General features: G+C 34.4%; 1 protein-coding gene across 1 annotated transcript in view; it reads right to left on the bottom strand.

The window, feature by feature from the left end:
• Window positions 1-4339: 4339 nt before the first annotated feature.
• Window positions 4340-22610, bottom strand: part of LOC150097643 (thyrostimulin alpha-2 subunit-like) — a 47926-nt gene continuing 29655 nt past the window's right edge. The window contains exons 3-4 of the mRNA XM_090407313.1: window positions 7402-7577; window positions 4340-5911 (exon numbers count right to left, since the gene is read on the bottom strand). Coding sequence (XP_090263439.1) covers window positions 5819-5911; window positions 7402-7577 — 269 coding nt within the window. The 3' untranslated portion in view covers window positions 4340-5818. The remainder of the gene's footprint in view (window positions 5912-7401; window positions 7578-22610) is intronic.

The raw sequence follows: 22610 nt of genomic DNA, 5'->3' as shown, positions 1-22610 counted from the left end.
CAAGGCTTTGGTTCCATTTTCAGACATTCTCGCAGTGCGTACGCTTCTTGGTGTGTGTTTATAATGTCTAAGAAAATCGAATCGCCCGCCGCATGTGAAATTAGGTCAGTTATCCATTTCTTGAATGCGAGGAACGTTAAAGCAGCTGAAATTAATCGCAAATTATTGAGGCTTAGGGAGAACACGCAATGAGTGATTCAATGGTATGAAGATGGGTAAGACTTTTTAATGAAGGAAGGATAGGTGTGCACGATGATGACGGGAGTGGGCGACAATCTTTAGTGACTGACGATTTGGTGCTTTCAGCTGAAGAGAAGATTCGACAGCATTGAAGACAACGGTTTCCACTCGGAAAATCATGTGCACCCCATATAGTCCTGACCTCGCGCCAAGCAACTTTCACCTGTTCAAACATCTGAAATCTTTCCTTGGTGGCCGGCGGTTTCAAGACAATGACCAGGTCAAAGAAGCAATTAATGCGTGGTTTGCGTCACAGGCAGCAACCTTCTACGACGAAGGTATACAACCTCTTGATGCCCCGTTGTGATAAGTGCCTGAACAATGGCGGAAATTATGTACAAATGTAGGGAAAGGTGTCTACTTTAATTTCCAATAAAGCTTCTTTTTTTTTGGTATGTATATTTTTGTTTCTCTGACAGCCCATCGGAACTTACTATCTGGACTTCCCTCATATATTACTTATGTTATTTACTAAAAATAAAGAGCCAAAAGTTTCATTTCGGCGATGCAAAATTATATAAATCAAGTAGATATTACATCCAACATTATTTCAAAGCCGAATGTAGAAACTATGAAAGTGTCGTACGAAATTTGACCAGAGAGCTTACGGGAACACATGTAAATGCCGTAAATGCATACAGGGAAAGATGCTAATATGTGCAATGTTTATCCATCTATTCATTGGACATCATCAAATGCCGTGTGGTCACTCTGTTGCAAAAAGTAGCCTTGTGACTCATACTCAAGTTTTGAGCAGACTAAGCAAGAAACGCCAGCAACACATTCTCTACAGGATTAGGAAGATCTGATATTCAATGCCTCCTTGTACGTTTCTCTCAGTTGACAAATGTATGCAAGGAATGTAAACTTTTATTCAAAGCCCTAAGCCCTGGGCTTTGGTTGCTACTGAGATAATAGTTTGTTCCACTCTTAAGTATGGGTCTGGATGAAGGTTGCGTTTTAGGCAGTGTATATATACACTTATGTTTAAAGTCAGACTCTCTTTCTAAGAGTCCGGATCATATATAATCATTTTCGCCCTTCATTCTTGTAACAATCAGGAATATTAAGTACATCAGAAACGTGAAATGAGTACAAGATGTTTTTATTCAAACCTATGGGCCACGGATGACCGATGGGAAGACTGTTGGAAATTTCCGCATAGGTTTATATAAATAATGAAATTTGGATAGTTTTTTTTTTTGAAAGATCTTTTAACGACATGAACTCATTTTAATATATAATATAATTCATTTTATTATATATTAAAAATATATTATAAAGAATCCAGAGAGTTCATCCTGCAGGATAGCAAATATGCTATCCTGCAGGATGTTGTTAACCTGCCTTTCTTAAAAGAGATGGAAAGATAAAGAAAAAAAAACTATCTTTAGAAGATTGACCTTCATTGAGGCAACTCGTTGTAGGAGGTCTGTGTTTGTTTAATTATTTCTCTTAGAAATCAGGAGAAAAGTTCGAAGTTTGCAGCGGCACAAACCTTTAGACTTGAGCCGAAAAATGATAACGTAGGTGTCAATGCAGAAGTGAAAGAAACTAATTGTTCTGACTCTTCCGTGATAAGAAGCAAAAGTATAATATTTAATCTTATATTATTTAAGTCAATGATAAAATTCAAACCTAATTACAAAGGTTTGAACAAATATTCCAAATTAAAAAATAGAGTCAGTATGGATACAAAAAAGTTTATTTTTAAAATCTCTCGTATCTTTAAAACTTTTAAATTAAATTTCATTTTTAAAAGAAATTATATATCTTTAGATAAGTTTCTTTTGAATTCTTTATGAGAATCTTAAATAAATGACATTAAATAAATTATTTATTTTAATTTTAAAAAAATCAATTGTGGCGCCATCTTCCATCCAGTATGCTAATTGCAGATCTTTAGTCCTACTCTATGTACTATAAAGCTGTCCTTTGGACAAGTTCAATTTATGAAAAAGTAAATATTACCTCTGTTAATATTTCGGTTGTTTGGGCCACTTACATACTAACGCCATCTAGGATTTCATTCTCGTCTACACATTCTAAAAATCTATAATTTTCTCGTGTAAAAATAATCCATAATGTTTTGTGAAGGATTGCATGTGAGAGAGAAAAGTAATTATGAATTTTTGTGCTGTAATTACTAAATGATAGATAAACTTTTTTCGGATCCAAAAATCAAAGTCAGTGTTATTTTCTACTTTGGGCAAAAATCCTCTTTTTCCACTTAGTTTTAGTGGGTTTATTGGACATTGTCTTTCCAGCAGCTTCTAGTATAGGAGTGCTCATGAATACTAGTATAACATCACAGTTATACTTGAGTTTGGTTATATACAAAAGTTAGTTCACTTGGATTGGAGAAAGGCAAAAAAATACAAATGAACTGTGAAGTTATCGGCAAAGATATTGAAAAATCATTTTAATTTCAAAAATGTAGTGACTTATTTCTGCGTACATAATACTTAAACTACATTGGGTTTTGTTTTTCTCATTTATTCGCAGTTACTCATCTCAAAATTATAATTAACGAATAGTTATAGAAATCCCTAGTATTTTCAGGTCATCCACGTATAGTAACCTGATTTAATTGATCATTAAAGTTGTTGACAGAATGTTAATACCAAGTAATGAGATATCCTGTAAAACAACTGAAGATAGGTTAAATACTAATTATAGATGCTCAACGATACATTAGGCTCCCTCTGATTTAGTATTCTGATGTACGTGTTATATTTAGGTTAGAAATATTTAGAAACTAATTAGCATTTGATGCATTTGCGAGATGGTTGCAAATAAAGTCTACTTTGATAAACTTTGGTTTATCAAAATTCTACTAAAATAAACTTTGGCAGGGAATAGAAGTACTAGTTCTACTCCAGGCCAAAGCGATATTACTTGATGCAAAGGTTAATATATTTCCATCTTATTTGGCGTGTAAATTATTTATTATGACAGGTTATTTCTTTGTTTCCTCACTCAAGAAAAGTGTTTTTTTTTTTTGTAAAGCAATAGCATATTCGTGCTGTGCGTGAGCTAAGGATTTATACATTTTTATTAATTATATATGTGGGTGTGTTGTATTGTATACATATTAAATTGAATAAAATAAGTGACCAACAAACAATCTTCATGTGAAATTTATGCCGGACTTAAACGTCTACGAAGTCATAATCTATCCCTAGGATTGTATTTATTATAATTTTTATAGTAATAATTATACGGATAATGAAAAATACGATTATTTTGACAGTGACAGTAATGTCTTTTAGAAACTTCTGTTTCCATAAAAACAAAAAAAATATCAATTCCTCACCAAAAATAAAACAAAACAATATATGTAATGTAAGTCAACACAAGATATCATAAAAAAACGAAGTGAGTTACCTCTTTAATTTCTAACTCGGATTTCCAATACCTTATGGATTATAGAGGAAGAGGAGATGAACAGCGTGCTGTTTAGCATCTCGGAAGAAAGAACACGTCCATTATCAATAGAACGCATGTGTATACTAATTTTAGTAGGTATCCTTCCTTCAAATTACTTTTGGGTATTTACATACCAATAAAACAAAATTAACTTCATTTTGAGCTGCCTTTTATATTAACAAGTTCATTTCTTCGAAGACCAGAAAACAGATTGTTTCTGAATGCAGCATTCTTATGTTGAAATATGTTAATTTAAATAATTTAGATTCTAAATAGTATTTATAAGGATTTAAAATTCTGAATACGTAGTCATTTCCTTGAGTACGAAAATGTATGTTATGCCGCATTGCTCCCATATACTGCGTGAAAGCGACCTTTACAGGGACAGTTTTAAATATCTTCAAATCCTCAAAATGCAGATACCAAACCAATATTTGTGTGCTTAATTATAACTTCAATGTAATGCTGAATGATCAGTAAATCCAGATAAATTAAATTCCGAACATCATAAGAATTCTTTATGAATTACGTATGTGTGTAGTGAATTTTCTTATTCTCGTGACATTTTGAAAGAATATATTAAATAGTATAAAAAAATAATTATTTTAATTATTTGCTAGCACTGCCATCTGGTGGAAGTGATTTGAAATATCCAACACACATATACTAATAATGTTTACGAAATAATTTTATTTTTCTCATGTGCAAAGCAAAACTTACAGTAATGACACACAAAATTCTCTGTTTGCACTGAAGCAAACAGATAAATGCAAGAAATGTTTATTACATACTGGAGAATGGAATAGATGGATTACATAGAAGCCGACGTTTTCTTATACTCATAATAAAACTGGTAGCGATCTGGAATTATGATAAAAAAAACATTCCAGAAACACTTAATCTTGGCATAAAGGAAATGCTGCAATTGAATTCCCTTATATGCACCCAGAGGGCGCTGTCAAAGGTGGCCGTTTTTATTCATCTTATTATTATTATTATTATTCAATTTTCTTTTGTTTGCCTTTGTTCTCATCGTTAACTTTAAACATGCCTCAGCGCGAAATATCATTTAAATTTAATTATCAAAAAAATGCACTTTTTTTAAGGGGGGGTGGTGAAGTTTGAAAACAAGAACCAAATCTTGGACACTGAATAACTCAATCAGGAAATATGGTAAATTTGTCTGTAAAGAACAGAAAAATAAACGCTACAAGGTAAATATAGGAATTCAATGAAAAAAATAAGAAAACGTATTGAACGCATATTAATGAGTCGGAATGGGAGAATACGAAGACAAATGTCGGAAAGCTAACTTATGTGTAAACTTCGCTAAACAAAAATTATGGAAGCAAGTGAAGGAGCTAAGGAATAGAGCGAAAAGTATCGCAATTGCAACCAACGATCATCAAGATTATATAAAATATTATAATTAAAATATCAGGTTAGGCAGGAAGACACATCAACAAGTCATTTTCTGTTTTAATTTTTAGACCACTTCCGTTTGTGTCTTCGTCAAGGTATCTGTTACATCAGGTGGTTACAAACTTAATCTACCGAACAGCTGACGTGTAATGTTTAATTTTAATAATTAAATTAAGTTTTATAAGCTTAGTCGCATGTAGTTTATTTAAGAAAAGTCTGGGTCTATGATCAAAATTTTAGATCCAAAATGGAGTAAAATTACGTATTAGGAAGCTTATCACAATGCTTCCCATGCTAACAAACTTTTAAAATATACTACTGAAACAAAAAAAAATTCCAGCGACTCTCTCTCTCTCTCCCCAACCTCAGAGAATGTCAACTATCGACCGTATTTAAAATAAATATATCAATAAAATTACTGCAGACTTAAATAAGATCGCCACCAGTGTTATAATTTCACAACCACAATGCCTTGTAATCTTTACGTCTTGAACTCGCCACAATTACTCTTAATGCAATAATGCTAAGCCATTATGAATACATTGTCAGTCTAAAAGAATACTTAACCTAATGCTTCGATTATTTGTAAAACAAACCATAATATGCAGAGATTCTGTCCTCTCTTTCTGCATTAGAAGTCACAGAAAACGGGGGAAGAATCCTTGATTAATTTATACTAGAAATCTGATGAGAGCAAAGTTCCTGCGGTCGTCTTGTGCGGGAGGTATCAATCCTTTTTGCAGTGAAAACAGGAGCAGGATTTAGCTGATTTGAAAACAAGTTCTCGAGGACCTTCAAGACACATGACTTGAACCTGGATCTAAAAAAAAAAAAACATAAAAGGAATTAGGAATCATAACGAAGAGAACATATGCAGCAATCAAACCATAAAGAGATAGGATATCGTTTAATAGCATGCTATCATCTCGTAACTATTTGTATGTGGGAGGGAGGAAGGGAGGGAGGGTATAACATTAATCTCTACGACATTAATGTTCCTTTGGAATGGTGGACAAAAGCCAGCGATGCGTTACGATTACCGAATGTCTGTCATTTGTAATAAAGTAGGTTGGAGATAGGAGAACCCTCCTCTGACTTAAGATAAAGATCTTCCCACATCTCGGAGAGTAATAACACCAAATGCAATGATAAGATCGTAATATAGTTGCTGCTGATAGGGGAAATTCGAATAAATATGCATGTTTGGGTTTTCTTCTTAAGTAAATTCTGTCAAAATTCCTCAAGGAATATAAAAAGTCATCGATCACTCACACACTCGATGTTAGCAGTTCGCACAACAAGTGAATATTGTCGGCATATTTATAAGTACCTTTCTTGTCTCTTGATTACTCTTATGACAGAGAGAGAGAGAGAGAGAGAGAGAGAGAGACCAAGCATAGAATAAACATCTTACAATCTCCCTGTCTCATCATTAGACCAATGAGAATTTTTTCATCTCTTTCTTTCTTTTATTCGAACGTTTAAAACGTACAGCATCTTGTTTATTCTAATTCGAATCTTAGAAGACCATTTAGTAGTTTATAAAATCGGTAAACATGCCATAAAATGCGACAGAAAAGAGAAATAGGGAGCAGTTCGTATTCCACTGGGCGTCGATTCATTTTGAAGTCGCGGCATCCTTAATCTCCACTGTTAAGCACAAGAAGGAGTAAACAAACCAACTACATAGTGGTATTTAGTAGTGACGATGGAGAACATTCCATAACACGGATTATCAGTCCTTTAGAGTAGACTATTTAAATTCGAATAAAGCCTTTTATTACTGTCCTTAACTTTAAAACAAAATAGCAGGGATTATAAGAGATTTGAAACGAATATCGAGCATTATAAATCAAGAGAATCGTTATGACTTGTCTCTCGAGTCCATAAAGTTAATGTGTGTTACATGAGGGAGATAAATAGTGTGTGTGTGTGTGTGTGTGTGTGTGTGTGTGTGTGTGTGTGTGTGTGTGTGTGTGTGTGTGTGTGTGTGTGTGTGAGAGAGAGAGAGAGAGAGAGAGAGAGAGAGAGAGAGATGAGCTTATTAGAATTTCAAATACTACAGATTCAAACGTTTAAACAAACCCAAAATATTCCCATATCGCTGTAGAGAAGCTATTTTAATAATTACCGTACTTCAAATAAATTTTCGTGCAGCTTCAGTATCATAAGAAAGAATGGTAGTATGGATTCCTTTATTCGGAAGATGTCAAGTATTTAGCGTCGGAGTAAGCAATATTTTTTTTTCTAAAAAAAAAAGGATTAAAATTAGGAAAGAGTTCTTTAAAAAAAACATAAATCGAGTCTTACATCTTCAGTTTCCATGATGTTACAGCATCGACCGACAGATGTGATCACTTGATTGGGATTGACTCGTAAAGTCTCTTCAGGTGAAGGAGTAGAATAGGAAATGCAAAATCCACGGCACGCATTCGTAGTGATGTCGAACTCTACGCAGTCGGGAATGGTGATTCGTCTTGTGTGTCCTGAAAGGGAAACAAAGATGCGATTAATAGGGGCTCAGAGTAACGAGAGGTATCAGAAGATGGTCCTTTTTACGTTCGGTGGAGATTTGAAACATAAATTTGTCAATAAATATCGAATACAACATGCAATAAACATAGATAAACATTTTAGTTTTTAACATCTGTATTAGCTTCTAAGAATTCACTAAGAATTTCGATCCAAAAAAAAAAAAAAAAAAAAAAGCTAACATCATTAACTGCTGACGAAGTTATAAAAAACCAAAAGTAAAACATAAAAAAAACCTCATTTGATTTCAAAAACCTCCTCTTCGATTATGAGAGACCTTAAACAAGGAAGAGAATAAAAGACAATACAAAACAATTCTTCCGGATGAAATTAATTTGTACTATTTATTCATTCGTTTCATTTTAATTTCTTTCATTGTCTAGAATTTCATTGTATAATAAATAAAACAACACTACAATGTGTGACCTTTATGCAGTGAACAAATGAAATCCACACACAAATATTTCGACGAAATCGTCCTCTAATAGATTTCATCTGCAAATACCGTTGTCATGGAGATGTTGATTTTCTTTCTGTCGAACTAAGCTGTTGTATTGCATTGTTTCATTTCGTCTCCATTGTCTACGATGTGTGCTCTTCTTCCCATCTTTTATGCATCTTGTATGTTTCTTTTTAGTATCGTTTAATAATTTTTTTTCAGTTATCATTTATTTCCATTTGTTTTAAAATTCTTCTTTTGTCTCCTGAACATTTTAGAACACTTAATGACCGCTCAGTTTCTCAAATCTCTCTCTCTCTCTTTGAAGCATCTTAAAAATGCACTTAAATTGTTTTTAAAAAAAATCTGAAAGAGTTTCAGAGGTAAAAATATATGAGAATAACTAAGTTTTTTAATACATTCAAATGTATTAAAAGTTTGGCCACATTTCTCTATTATTCTCACAACTATATAAGAATACACTCCATAAAAAATATTTCGATAAATCTTTTTCTTATGTATTTATCAATTTTCGTAATAAATAGCTTCTTTTTGTTTATTATTTCTTTTAAATTAAATATTTCTTTAATATATCTACTTCAGGACACCACCTGTAGTCTAATGAAGTGAATGCCGAAACGGGCGTCTTGGCGGTTACCTTGGCCAAAGGAGGCCCAACAAAATGGTCGTAATGTTTTGGCTCATGAGAGAATACCGAGCAAAATCATTCACCAGCAACTTGAACTTCATTTTACAGAAGATGTAGACGTCTCTGGCGGGCACGAGTTAGGTCCCGAGCAGGGACGGCTCGTGCATAGGCACTGCGGAACTGCAGCACCCCAATTTTTCTCGATATATAAATATATTTATTAATTTATTTATATTTGCTTCTAAAATTTAATTTTATCATCGACAATCCTATTCAATTCTCTTATTTTGTATAAAAAATTAAAAATTCATTCTTGTAGCACTCAGGAGGGCGAAGGACGCTAGCAGCACTGTGTTTACCACAGTGTCATATTGCTACGCGCGCAAGCATATGCACGTCATAGTGAGCTGCGAGCTATTAGCGTAATGCGGCACTGTCTGTCGCGCAGTTCCACTGTTGTTTATATGCAGTTTGCGTCAGTAGTAGAGCGTTCGTAGTGCTTATCGTGTTTACTCCGTCTCTTTAAATATTCCGACATTACAATTAAAATACACATAACATTTATTATAGTTTTTATTTTCGAACATTATTGGGGTTATGATAATGGATTTTATTTTTAAGTAATTTTGAATTATACCAAACTGTATAATTTTATCGATAATAAACAATATTTTTCATGTTCATTTTTTACCATAATTTTGATATTTTATCCAAACACGTCTACACTGTACTTACAGTGTGTATGTATATTTCGAAAGTTGCAGCGCCTCCACGATTTCAAGCCACGAGCCGCCAGTGGTCCTGAGTAAGGAGGATATTGCAACTTATAATGTTGCGTTTAGACCATATAAAATGACACAAATAATTCCCTGTATACAATTATTTGCTTGATATGAGCACACTCTACTCCGAATTCAACATCTCCCATTGTAGCAAAGCTTTACAAAAAGGGAGAAACAGATTGGCGAAAAATCGAAAACCGTACATTGACTCAAATGAATGTTGTTTAAAAAGTTCTCGTTCTGACTTTTCATCACATTCTAAATTTAATATAACTGAATATTTAAAACGGAATAAACGAAAGTATTTTTCGTTTGCCAAGAAGATGCTCTAATTCATTAAATTAATTCATTAGCATGTAAACAAACAAACCCTTTCATTCTCGACATCTTTTCGACGAAGAAAGATTCGTTGTATCTTTTTCAAAGTCACTTCTGTGATTAAAGAAGTCGCAAGGCGAGCATAAAGTTCGAGGCATCCCAATTCTTCCCCCCCCCGACAAAAAAAAATACACATTGCAGTTTCCCGATTACAGGTATTTCGCTGTGCGCAAAATTTAATTATTACGACATTCTCGTAATGCGCAAATAAAGTTAAGAGTTTTAGCCATTAACTATGTCCTTCCTTGATAATCTGTTTTAATGTCATTGGTTTCTATCAGGGAGAAATAAATATAATAAACTTCAATAAAATAAGCTATTTTAAGAATGCAGACGAACAACGCCCTTAAAAATAACGTTTTTTTTTTTCTTTTTTTACTTTAGTACAATACTTCCGCACAGCTGTAGACAAAATGTACTTTTGTGGTTTTCATAAAAATTACACAAAGATTTCACTGAAAGACTATTACATTGATAATAATGTAAATATCTAATACATCACGTGATCTGGCAGCTATTGATTGTTATAAGTTTCATTGTCGATTGCTACATCACGTGCGCATATATAAAAACCATAAATATAAATGCATTTACCGATTTATAATCATAATATTGACAGGATTGTTTTTTAAAATTAATTTATTAATAATAATAATAATAATAATAATAATGGCTTGCGTATTTACAAATATTAAAACTTTTCATAATATATTGGATAATATTTACAGAATTTCATTAAAATCTTCATTTTAAGGTAATTTTAATGTTTTACGTCCATACCAAGTGCATGTAAGTCGAATATCTATATTCGTAGAAATTAATATTTTGCAATTTGAACATTTTTCTCATCTTTTATATCTATATCGGAATGACACACAGAGGCTTTCTGTCAGTTTTTTTTTTTCAGTAGAGAGTTGAAATATTCACTATGCTGATCTGAATTATTAATTTGAATAAGGCCCAGTTACCTTAACATATAAAAATCTCTATGACTCAGAAGCTTCAAAATGGAAGATTTATCGGGCACAAATAACGAAAACACTACTTCTCTTCAAAATATTATTGTAATATTATGATATGGGATGTTTAAAGGTGTATGATACGTCTTAGAATATTAGAAAACATTTTAAACTATTTATATTATTGAATTATAAATTATATATAAAATATAAGTTACATTATTTTATGAAAAAAAAAGAAAAAGAAAAGAAAAAAAACTATAGAATGAATTATTTAAAAACGTAAGAATTTCATGACATTCATCTCCAACTATAGATAGAAAGAACAACCAAAACTGGTTGTTCTTTTCCATACGCTTGCTATAGAAAAGTCTAATTGCCTGCAACTTTTATATTTGGTTCTTCTTTGTATAATATCATACTGTTTAGTATTTTCGAAGGAATGCTATTTTAAATAATCAACCTAGAATGATTTGATATTTTTTCGCTTTCGTTAGGTAAGCAGATTATTCATGCTTAAAACAAACGTTAACGTACATTGTCTTTTTTTAAACCCCAATAAAAATTCTTTGCGAATGTAATGAACTGCTCATATCCAAATAAATAAACTTCGTATGGACAACAACAACAGGGGAAAGAATAGAAGGAACTTTGTTGGAAAGTACTGATGAGTTGCTACTGCCTGAAGTGCACCTAGACAAGTATCACATTCAGTAAATATTGACGATGAAACCTTTAATAACATGCGAGAGGTCATATGTCCAGAGAAGGGATTTAAAGGGATTAAAGTGAATTAAGGGATATCAACGATAGAGAAAAATAAACACGCTGGAATGAAGGAGGAAATTTTAATTAAGAGGATAAGATAAATTCATGATAATCATTATTTCCCTAGACGCAATCGCGGCTTCCAAAAATTTTATTCTAACAAATTAAACAGAAGACAGAGATTTCGACAAACATAGAGCCACAGAATGGGTTAACAATTATGCAAAGATCCATTTCGTCGCATAGAAACGATAATTAGAATACGATCTTTTCAGTTTGATACCACGATCTGTGAAACAAGAGGTTTTAAAAGAAATATAATTATAAACAGGGGCGGCTCGTGCATAGGCACTACGGAACTGCAGCACCCCCAATTTTTCTCGATATATAAATATATTTATTCATTTATTTATATTTGCTTGTAATATTTAATTTTATCATCAACAATCCTATACAATTCTCTTATTTTGTATAAAAAATAATAAAAATCCATCTTGTAGCACTTAGGAGGGCGCTAGCGGCACTGTGTTTACCACAGTGTCATATTGCTACGCGCGCAAGCATATGCACGTCATTGAGATGCGAGCTATTAGCGTAATGCGGCACTGTTCTGTCGCGCAGTTCCACTGTTGTTTATATGCAGTTTGCGCCAGTAGTAGAGTGTTCGTAGTGCTTATCGTGTTTACTCCGTCTCTTTAAATATTCGGATATTACAATTAAAGGATTTAATTGCAATGTCCAAAAATTGTAAATCCATTCCTTTAATTACAATTAAGGGAATGGATTCTATTTTTAAGTAATTTTGAATTATACTAAACTGTATAATTTTATCGATAATAAACAATATTTTTTGATGTTTAATTTTTTTTTATTTTTACCATAATTTTGATATTTTATCCAAACACTTCCAAAAATTTAGTGTACAATAATATAACTAATATAAAATACAAAGCAAAACAGACAAGGATTTTTCTTTTCAAAAATTCCATGTCCGTTTTTTGTCGGCATTCCCGTTGCCGTTCTCCAAGCCTTTCAGTTTTGTTCTTTCATTTTCCTTTTTTATGTAAATTATGAAAATTTGTCAAATGTTTCTATGGAAAATTGAGGAAAATCAACACTTTTTATGTCTTATTTTCAGATGAATCAAACTTACATGTGAACAGAGAAGCAAATAACCGAAACTTCTGATATTGATTCGCTGAATGACGACTGGCGGCACTTACTTGGACATGTTAAAGAATAAAATGATAACAACATTGAATTCCAACGGTGGCTGACGAGAATAGTTATGCAAGATAGTGCCATTCTCCATTTCACAAATGGTAAAAGAATGTTTCATAACTGCTGGATAGGAAGGAAAAGAACAATTGAATAGGCCTTGAGAGGCTTTGTAAAGAAAAATATTGTCAAAATTGAAAACCTGAAGCATCTACAAGAACAAATTACTATCCCCTATCACGGTGTTAATCCCGACATATCTACAGGGTGTCCCAAAATTCACGCAAGATTTAAATTTAGCGCCATTTGTGCGGTAAAGTGTTGCCAACGAGAAAAAAAAAAGACAGCGTGACAGCTGACAGTTCAGGGTTATTAAAAATGACCACACACAGCGAAGAGAGTTCGTTGAATGGATTATGGAACAACAACAAGTGGATGCTTATTTTTCGAACAAAATCATCTTCAACGATGAGGCTCATTTTCATCTTGATGGCTTCGTTAATCGACAAAATTGTCGCATTTGGGGTTCAGAAAATCCACGCGTGATTGTTGAGAAACAAATGCATCCACAACGTGTCACTGTTTGGTGCGGATTTTGGGCTGGAGGCATCATCGGTCCATTCTTCTTCGAAAATGCGGCCGGTAAGGCAATAACAGTTAACGGTGCTCGCTCCGCTATCGCGACATGATAATCCAGTTTTTTGTGCCTAAATTGCAAGATATGGATGTGGACGACATGTGGTTTCAACAAGACGGTGCCACGTGCCATACAGCCCGAGAAACAATTCAATTACTGCATGAGTCATTTCCTGGTCGTGTAATTTCCCGTTTTGGTGATCAGAATTGGCCGCCCAGATCATGTGACTTAACACCGTTGGACTTTTTTCTTTGGGGTTTTTTTGAAGTCTAAGGTTTATGCCAACAAGTCCACGACCACCCACGCCTTGAAGGAGGAAATTGAGCGCTGTATCAACGAAATTCAGCCACATTTATGCAAAACGGTCATGGAAAATTTCGACAAAAGAGCGCGTATGTGCCAGCAAAGCCGTGGAGGCCATTTACCCGATATGCTATTCCATGCATAACCCTATACTGTATACTTTATGAATCAATAAGAAATTACAATTTTTAATTTAAAACCTGTGGTTTCTATCAAAATTACTTCTTGCGTGAATTTTGGGACACCCTGTATATAATATGATATAAAAGTATATTTTTAATCAGTAAAAGAACACAAAGTTGTTGTTTTTTCTTAACTGCAAAATTCATAAAACAGGAGAACATTTTGCAGGTCAAGTGACCTACCGTGTCACTGTTAAAACGTTTACAAAAAATACTGTTTTTTCGACAATTGTTATGAAGTAAAAACCACACGTAACTTTAAAAAGGTATGGGATACTTTTGAAAGAACAATTTTGCTGTCAACTAAAAGAGAAACAGTGGTATTTTGATGATGCCATACGACCTTCGAAAGGTCAGTATCGGATCGTTTCGATTATCGCTGGAATTTCTTAACGCCTCTTAAGATTCTCGTTTGACTGAGAGCGTTTGATGCACTTCTTTTTGTTTAATTAAGAACTTATACAAAACGGCTGGAAATTAAAATGTAATTGAACAGATCGATCGTCTCACTCTTTCAACTTTATGGATGACATTTAGAACAGCAAGAGTAAGATTTTCTTTTTTTTGACTAGTTTTGAGCTTCGTTGCTGTTTTTATTCCTCGCTGATTGCGATCTGACTTTGCTCAGTTGTGAAATGGAAATTTTCTGTCACTTAATTAATAGAAAAATGCCTTACGAAAATTCCACGGTTTCGTATAGAAATAATCTAACGTACTTATAGTAATTTATTCCAGAACTTTTCTAGAAAATAAAGTATAGAAAAAGAGAAAAAAAAAAACTTTCTACTTATAAATCAGTTTTCTTGTGCAACTCTTGTGTAGATGCACAAGCAAATCGCTTCCCAAGATATCAAGATAGATTTCATGTTTTCTGTGATCAGCAAAAGCCCAGAAGAATCTTGAATAACTGGATACCAGCAAGTCTCCGGTTCTCAATAGTAGAGCCCGCGTACCTCGGTCGCTATAGACGATGCTCTTTGCTGAAAAACTGAGTTAGAATTCGAACGATGCGAATAAAACTTTATCAGTGATTTTCATCTTTCATATTCAGTGAGTGGAGAGTTTTATCTTTCAGGAAGTCGGGTTTTTGATCCCCCCCCCCCAAAAAAAAACAGGCAAACCGAGAAGAAGAACCCACTCGATTAACAGGTATAATATACGGGAAAATCTCGTAGCCTTAGTTGCTTCTGCCGTAAATCCAAAACAACCAACTATTCCTACAATATTCCACGAATTATGTTCAAAATTTATGCCCCAAAAAAGCAAGGAAGCAATGCTCTATTCAGCTCATTCTCCCCCACCAAAAAAGGGGACTTAAGTCAGCTATAAATTTAGCATCCCATATTGTCCTTAACTTAATCGAATCGAAAACAATGACGTGGGTCATCGACAACCAAGTTCTTAATAATCAATAATATAGATTCCACCGCTATCTCCCTATACAACAGATATTGTAGCCAATCTTACCCACAAGCTATGGAACGGTTTCGAGTGACATTTGAAAGGTTCTGGTATGCGAGGGGGGGGGGGGCTGAAAAGTTTGATAAACACCTAGAACAAAAATGATATTAAAGCAACTGATAAAACCACAAGAAAGAACGTGTCTTAAAACCCTTTAACCCCATGCTTCATCAAATTGTAATAATTTGTTCTTTTTTCTTTTAGGATGTATAAACGAAGCCATGGTTCTACCTCAATTCCTTCATGGTGATTATTACAACTTTTCAGCACATCCTCGTAAATGCCTCCTGAACAAGCTAGTATCTTATTATCAAGCTTCAGCCCTTGTTCATTCTCCTTTACGTTAATGGCCTTCTCTCACTAATCTTAAATCCTATTCCTAGATTTGCTGATGACATTACACTATAATTCTATTTCTTCAGGCAATGAACTTTATAGTATTTTTTTACGAATTTAAGCTTCAAGATCTTCGATAAAAAATATCTCCCTGCATTTTGATAAGACATAAATCTCCAATCAAAATTAGATTTCTCTTTTTTGGGCTAGTCCGATAGGTATGTTTTGCCAGTGAGAGTAATCAGTTTGTAATCTCCTCATAATCTTTGTAATCGCTAGTCCTTGTGAAGCATGTTATAGTAATATAAGCCACAGAAACGTATCAAATGTTTACGTCATCACTACAGTCAGTGACCTCTAGTGTTAATAATTTTCATTCTCACGTATCCCTTTAGAAGTTCCCCTATCTCTAATACGCAAGTTTCTTGCTAATGTTAACTATTATTATTATTAAAACTGTATTACTGTTTTATTACTGGTGTCTCGTTTTTTTTTAATTTTTTTTTATTCTCTCAAGAATTTTCATTTCAAATTCCAATGAAACTTGATGCGAGTAAAGGCATTTAGTTTCTAAGCTAGATGGCGCCACATGTAAATAATACAAAAATCACTTTCCAGATTAAAATAGTCTCGTGGACATTTTAAAGTTTTAGAATGTATCCTCTTTTTTTGTTTGTTTGTTTGTTTGTTTGTTTCGCTACAACCGTAGGCAGGTACCGAATGGGATTAAATGCAAGTCATTTACTTAAAAACTCACCCAGACGTTTCAGACGCTGCACATTTCGGTCTTAAATTGTAGTTGCCTGAAGTGAAAGAAGAATCCACACCAGTAAACAAACTACGGGGCATTTAATGCTTAGCAGGTGCGATATCGAGACATTTGGATGGCGTGAATAGAAGACGTGAACAACCAATGAGATGTCACAAGCAGAAGTTTTCTTTGGCGAAAACCTTCAAAAATTCTTTTGTGCAAAATGTCATGCTCTGAATAAAAAAATGCTAAGCATTGTGAATGTACACGACGAAGGAGGTTTAAAAAAAATGAAAATAGATAGCAAAATTACAACATTTTTTGCTAGTGGCAATCTTTTAATTTCAACGAGATGTCATCAGATTAAATAGGGGGAAAAAAGCAGTGAAGTATTTAAAAATATCTCTTGATAATTGAGTTTACTATGTTAAAAATATCGTATTCATGTGTCAATTTAAGTTCGATATTAAGAAATAACTTTTCGCATCCTTAAGGAGGATTAAAAAAAAAACCTTAAACAAAACCGCATTGAAAATCTGGAGTCTCTCTACACCTGAAATATTTTACAGCCGTAGGACAAGGTAAAGGAGCTAGCACATCAGTATGCTAACTATCATTTTCACAGAATGATAAATAAAATCCATTCTCCGTGTTCGATGTGAATTCGTCTCATTGTCAGCATAGCAGGTGTACTTGAAGCAAATACCAGACCATCCCTTCGGCGATTTGTTGATGTTAACGAACTATACAGACATACGCTTCATGATGTACACTCCTACAAGGAAACATCATATATGCTGGGTATGCTTGTCGTTTTCTACTACGCCGGTAGGTGGCGAGGATCTTAAAGATGCTTGATTAATCATATAATCCTTGACCAGGGGCGGCTCGTGCATAGGCACTGCGGAACTGCAGCACCCCCAATTTTTCTCGATATATAAATATATTTATTCATTTATTTATATTTGCTTGTAGTATTTAATTTTATCATCGACAATCCTATACAATTCTCTTATTTTGTATAAAAAATAATAAAAATCCATCTTGTAGCACTCAGGAGGGCGCTAGCAGCACTGTGTTTACCACAGTGTCATATTGCTATGCGCGCAAGCATATGCACGTCACAGTGAGATGCGAGCTATTAGCGTAATGCGGCACTGTCCGTCGCGCAGTTCCACTTTTGTTTATATGCAGTTTGCACCAATAGTAGAGTGTTTAGTGCTTATCGTGTTTACTCCGTCTCTTTAAATATTTGGACATTACAATTAAAGACAACATTTGTTATAGTTTTTATTTAAGAACATGATTGGGGTTATGATAATGGATTTTATTTTTAAGTAATTTTGAATTATAATAACGTGTATAACTTTATCGATAATAAACAATATTTTTTCATGTTTAATTTTTTTTTTTTAATTTTTACCATAATTTTGATATTTTATCCAAACACGTATACACTATACTTACAGTGTATACGTATATTTCGAAAGTTGCAGCACCCCCACGATTTCAAGACACGAGCCGACACTGCATATAACATTCTAAAATGGACGAAGATGATATCTGAATTGTGCTTCAGAGATGGAAAAACAACCAAAAGGAAGAACAAAAGAACACAGCTGTCGCTTCCTGATTGTATGAGATCACAAATGCTAAGGGCTTAATGCTTCCTTAGCTGAAGGATGTGAAATCTTTCAGCTTAGGGAGTTGAGAGCACGAGATTAAAGAGATGGCTATCATTCTCAATAGCAAACAAAAGCTCAAGACAGAATTGAACAGAGGACTCTAGGAGGTCTTCGCCCAAACAGAAAAATGATTGAAGAAGATGAATAAGAATTCATGCTATCTATTCCATATTTTTCAAGATTCTAAAAAAAAAAAAAAAAAAAAAAAAAATTATGTGATCGATTGGTTGCTTATCACTAGTATAAATAATATAACGATCTTACAGTTTAAAAACAGTTACAAAAACAGTTTAATATGGACTTTATTAACAAGTTAGACATACTTGTTAATAAAGTCCATAGCGGCAATATCCCGCCTATCAATCATACTATTTATTGAAGGAAGAAGTCGGGTTGACCACAATCAATTTTGTAAAGCGCACAGAACCGGAAGTACGTATTCTATGTGTTCATGGCGCAGGTCCAACTACACCGCAAGCTTCGTGTTATTTAAAAATAATGCTGGTTTATAACCAACCAACAAACACCGAAAGCAGTGAGAGCAAACAGAAAACCAATCTCTTCACAAATGATAAGAAATCTCGTTCAAAACGAGATTTCTCATCATTTGTTGAGCGAAGGGTCATCACACATCTAAATGTAACTCTGTTGACACGTTATTTAGTTTTAAATGTTTCAAATGTTATGGAAAGACAGACGATGTCTTTACATAAAAATAACGAAGCAGAAAAGGAAGAAAATGGCCTTTCATTAAAGATAACAAACACGCTAGCACTTTTCCCGCTTGTAGGCCTATTACAATCATCCAGTTCAATGACCGCTGCTCACTGTCGAGTGCTAACCTTTAGTAAATAGTATCTGGTCAACTGTACACTAAACAAAGAAGCTAATTTACAGCCTCACGGCTACAAAAAAGAACACTAGGTAGTGTTTGGGGCAGAGGATTCTCTAACTATATTGCGACCGTACACTCCCACAGAATGTCGGCCCGCATTACGCAACATCACTATTTATCTGATATACGGATACTCTCTAACTGAAGTGCGTTGATTCGATGCCATTTCCTGCAAATAACATGCGGGGAAGTGTCGTTTACACAAGTTTCCAACGTTTTTTTCTCCAGCTGGCTGTCGACTTGTTAGTGAATAGATCATTAAACCAAGCCTTCTTCATCCCATTATACTTGGAAACTTGTTAGTTTCTTCGTGATTGCTTTATTTGGCAGATTCTCAATCTTTCCATTCTCTCTCTCTCTCAATCTATCTATCTATCTATGTGTGTCTATCTACAGCATACTTTATGCAAGAGCCTGTGCACTGTTTTGTTTTCGCTTTGTCAAGAAAATGGGAGTTATATGCAAAGTAAAGAAAGATCATCCTTTCTTGGCAGATACGGTAATTAAATGCAGTTTATTTTTTAATAAAAGTAATGAAATCGTTCTCCACAAAACAAACAAGATTTAAAAGCATATCGAAATTATTGTTTATGATAGAGCCCCTGCATTGGATAGGAAAGAAATCACTATGAGGATCTCTCTATGTGAGGAAACAGGCCAGTGGCGTGGAGGGTATCCTGGTATAGGGATCATCCTCATGAACATAACTGTGTCGTCTCAACTGAACACACACCTTGACCTCTAATTATTATGGAATCGTTTCTGATCAAGTATTTCCCTACATGGTGATAATGCGGCCCGACGTATCTGGTCACATGACGACAACATCCCGTGTCCCAAGGCCCGCATTATGCAAGCATTTCGAAGAGCATATATCCAAGGATTCCGTATGTTCCACCATAGAACATTTGTGAGATCATGTGGAATACGCCGGTCGACCAAGCGCCTCGTTTGATTGCAGACCTCTTGCACATTATTCTGTCTAGCTGGTCCATGTCTACTACATGTTTTGGCTCATGAGTGCATATACCATTCGCTGACACAATGAGCCCTAAATCTTTATAGGAAAACAGTGCTAATATTTATAATAATAAACTTTATATTATATTATATTATATTAGCTTAATGCGTCCTTGGCTGCGTGATTTCACTACACATCACTCGCCAAGGAAGAGAGCTGGGTTCGAATCCTTTCTTGCGAAAGAAAAAAAAAATTCGGGATCTTTTCCAGGTCAGATTAAGTTTCCCTATCTTATTCCCTCAACTATACGTCTGGTGGGGGTAGCTACACTACCATACTGGAGAGATGATTACGAACCAAGGTGGTTTCCCGTTGTCTTCCTTGCCGTACTATATATTTATGACTGTAGCCGATTTTTTTTCACAGACTGGTTTGGCTGTTTTGAGGAATGACAAACCCACAACTCCGTATGAGACCGGTAAACTCACCTTTAGTCAAAAGAGACCAGGTAAAGGTTCCTCACGTAAATGACGAGAATCGAACCCAGGTCTTTCCGATCAAAAGACTTCGTCTATACTGACTGAGCTACAGAGGCTGTCAGATTAATTGTCGGAAGGGTATTTTTGTAGACCATTTTCCGAATACGTGCATTAAAGAGGCTTAGACATTGTATTAATCCAAATTATGTAGCAATCAACAGAATTTCAATTAACCATCTTATCCAAGAAATTAGACTTCGAACTACCGTGGCTGCAAAAAAAATGCCTCGAGTTAATGCAGTGAACGATAAGGAAGATGATATTAATAATAATCTTAATGTTTAAACCTTTAACAGTGATGAAGTAATGCTGTCATGTAATTACAGGTATTATTTGAATTATGAACAACTCATACATGCGTCAACTATTACGACAATGACTGGGGTTATTTTATAATCACAGACAGAGTTTTGAATCATGCAGTCTTAATTAAAAGACGAGTGATTTATTTATTTTTTAGCTTATTACATCCATTAGAAACCAGTTTGAAAGAAAATTAACGTCTCAGTTATATCATTTATGGATATGAAGATTACCTCGATAAAATAGAGCTGATATTTGAAAAGTGAAAATGTCATTACATAAAAACTCAACGAAGATTTAATGTGTCTCTTTGATAAGCGATATTGCAGCACTCGTATCTGTAATCGGAGTTTATTAGTGTTTTATTTTCTAAATTAGGTCAAAAAGATTAAGATCATTACTGCAAGGGCAGTATAATCATGTACGAGATGATAATGCCTTTAATCCTAATGCAAATTAATTAAGGACGGACTGTAATAAGATGCTCATGTCAAAACTACGTTAATGAATCCGCAAAATATTGGTTTACTTTATATTAAACTAAACTTTCGGATAACAAGAGAAAGAAGTTTAAGCGGTAGCATATTTATTAGTAAGCTCGTATCCGCGTGGTTAGCCTAATGGCTGTGCGCTTCGCAACCATATGAGTGGAGAAGGACTGTCCCAGGCTCGATTTCCGTCGAAGACGTGAGGAATTTGAGGATCTTCCTCAGCTATAGCCAAGTTAGCCGGTCTTGGATGCGGGCAGTAGAGTTTTTTCCGCCAGTTTATCTGGAGTTTTTTATCCGGCAAACCGGCCGGCCCCATGAACACACACGGATCTACAGTCATAAATACTTAACTCCCCATGAGGGGGATCAACTCGCCCCAATAGGGATGGGGGAGAAAAAGGGAGGAAACTCCATACGAATAAATAAATAAAAGTAAGCTCGTAAATTAATTCTAAGAAAGGCAGAGTAAAGAGCGATTAACAAACAGTATTCCAAAATACGCGTAATTTTCGCTAAAACAGAATTTGAATTCATTTTAAGTTGGAAATTGTCCGCAGCGAAAGAGGCGCCCGCCACAGACGCAACTAGGTGCAAAACGTAAAAAATAAAAATAAATAATTAGATATTAAAAGTCCGTTATTTTATATTGTATTTTTAAATTTCGCAATATGCCGCATTAGACACACAAATTCTGCAACACACTGCAATTCATTTTGATGGGGTTTTTGTTAATAAATTTTGTCATATTGCACATGACAAAATTTATGTCAATTTTGAGTTGGGGGTGGGGGGGGGTAACGCAAATTAGACACTTGCCACAGGCTTCATACCCTCGTTGCTGTACTGATTGTTGGCTATAAGTCAGAAACGTTAACTATATTGCACTTCGTTCTATATATCGCTACCGCGCTATTAGTGACACTGTACCAGTGATGTTTTTTTTTTGCTCAAGTATATCATATTTTGATGACGATTATAAGTCATCTCAGCACTCTTCAATCTTAAGGGAATCGACAGAAAAACTTGTCAAAGTTCGAGACATGTTTATGGACCTCTGCTGACAAAGTTGAGTTAAGCTGATTCAGAGAGAGAGAGAGAGAAAGAGAGTTTATTATCTCCAAATGTTAAGCTTCTTATCTCGCAAATAGGGCAACTGTTATGTTATGAAAGTTGCTGAAAATTACCCTCTTCTCTTGATGATAAATCTAAGGCTAAAGCATTGCTTGTTCCTGTCCACATAACCATCCTCC

The sequence above is a fragment of the Typopeltis vanoorti genome, chromosome 17 (assembly GCF_054136105.1).
Source record: "Typopeltis vanoorti isolate ZY-2024b chromosome 17, IOZ_Tvanoo_1.0, whole genome shotgun sequence".
NCBI lineage: Eukaryota > Metazoa > Arthropoda > Arachnida > Uropygi > Thelyphonidae > Typopeltis > Typopeltis vanoorti.
This window is presented reverse-complemented; position numbering and strand designations above follow the sequence as displayed.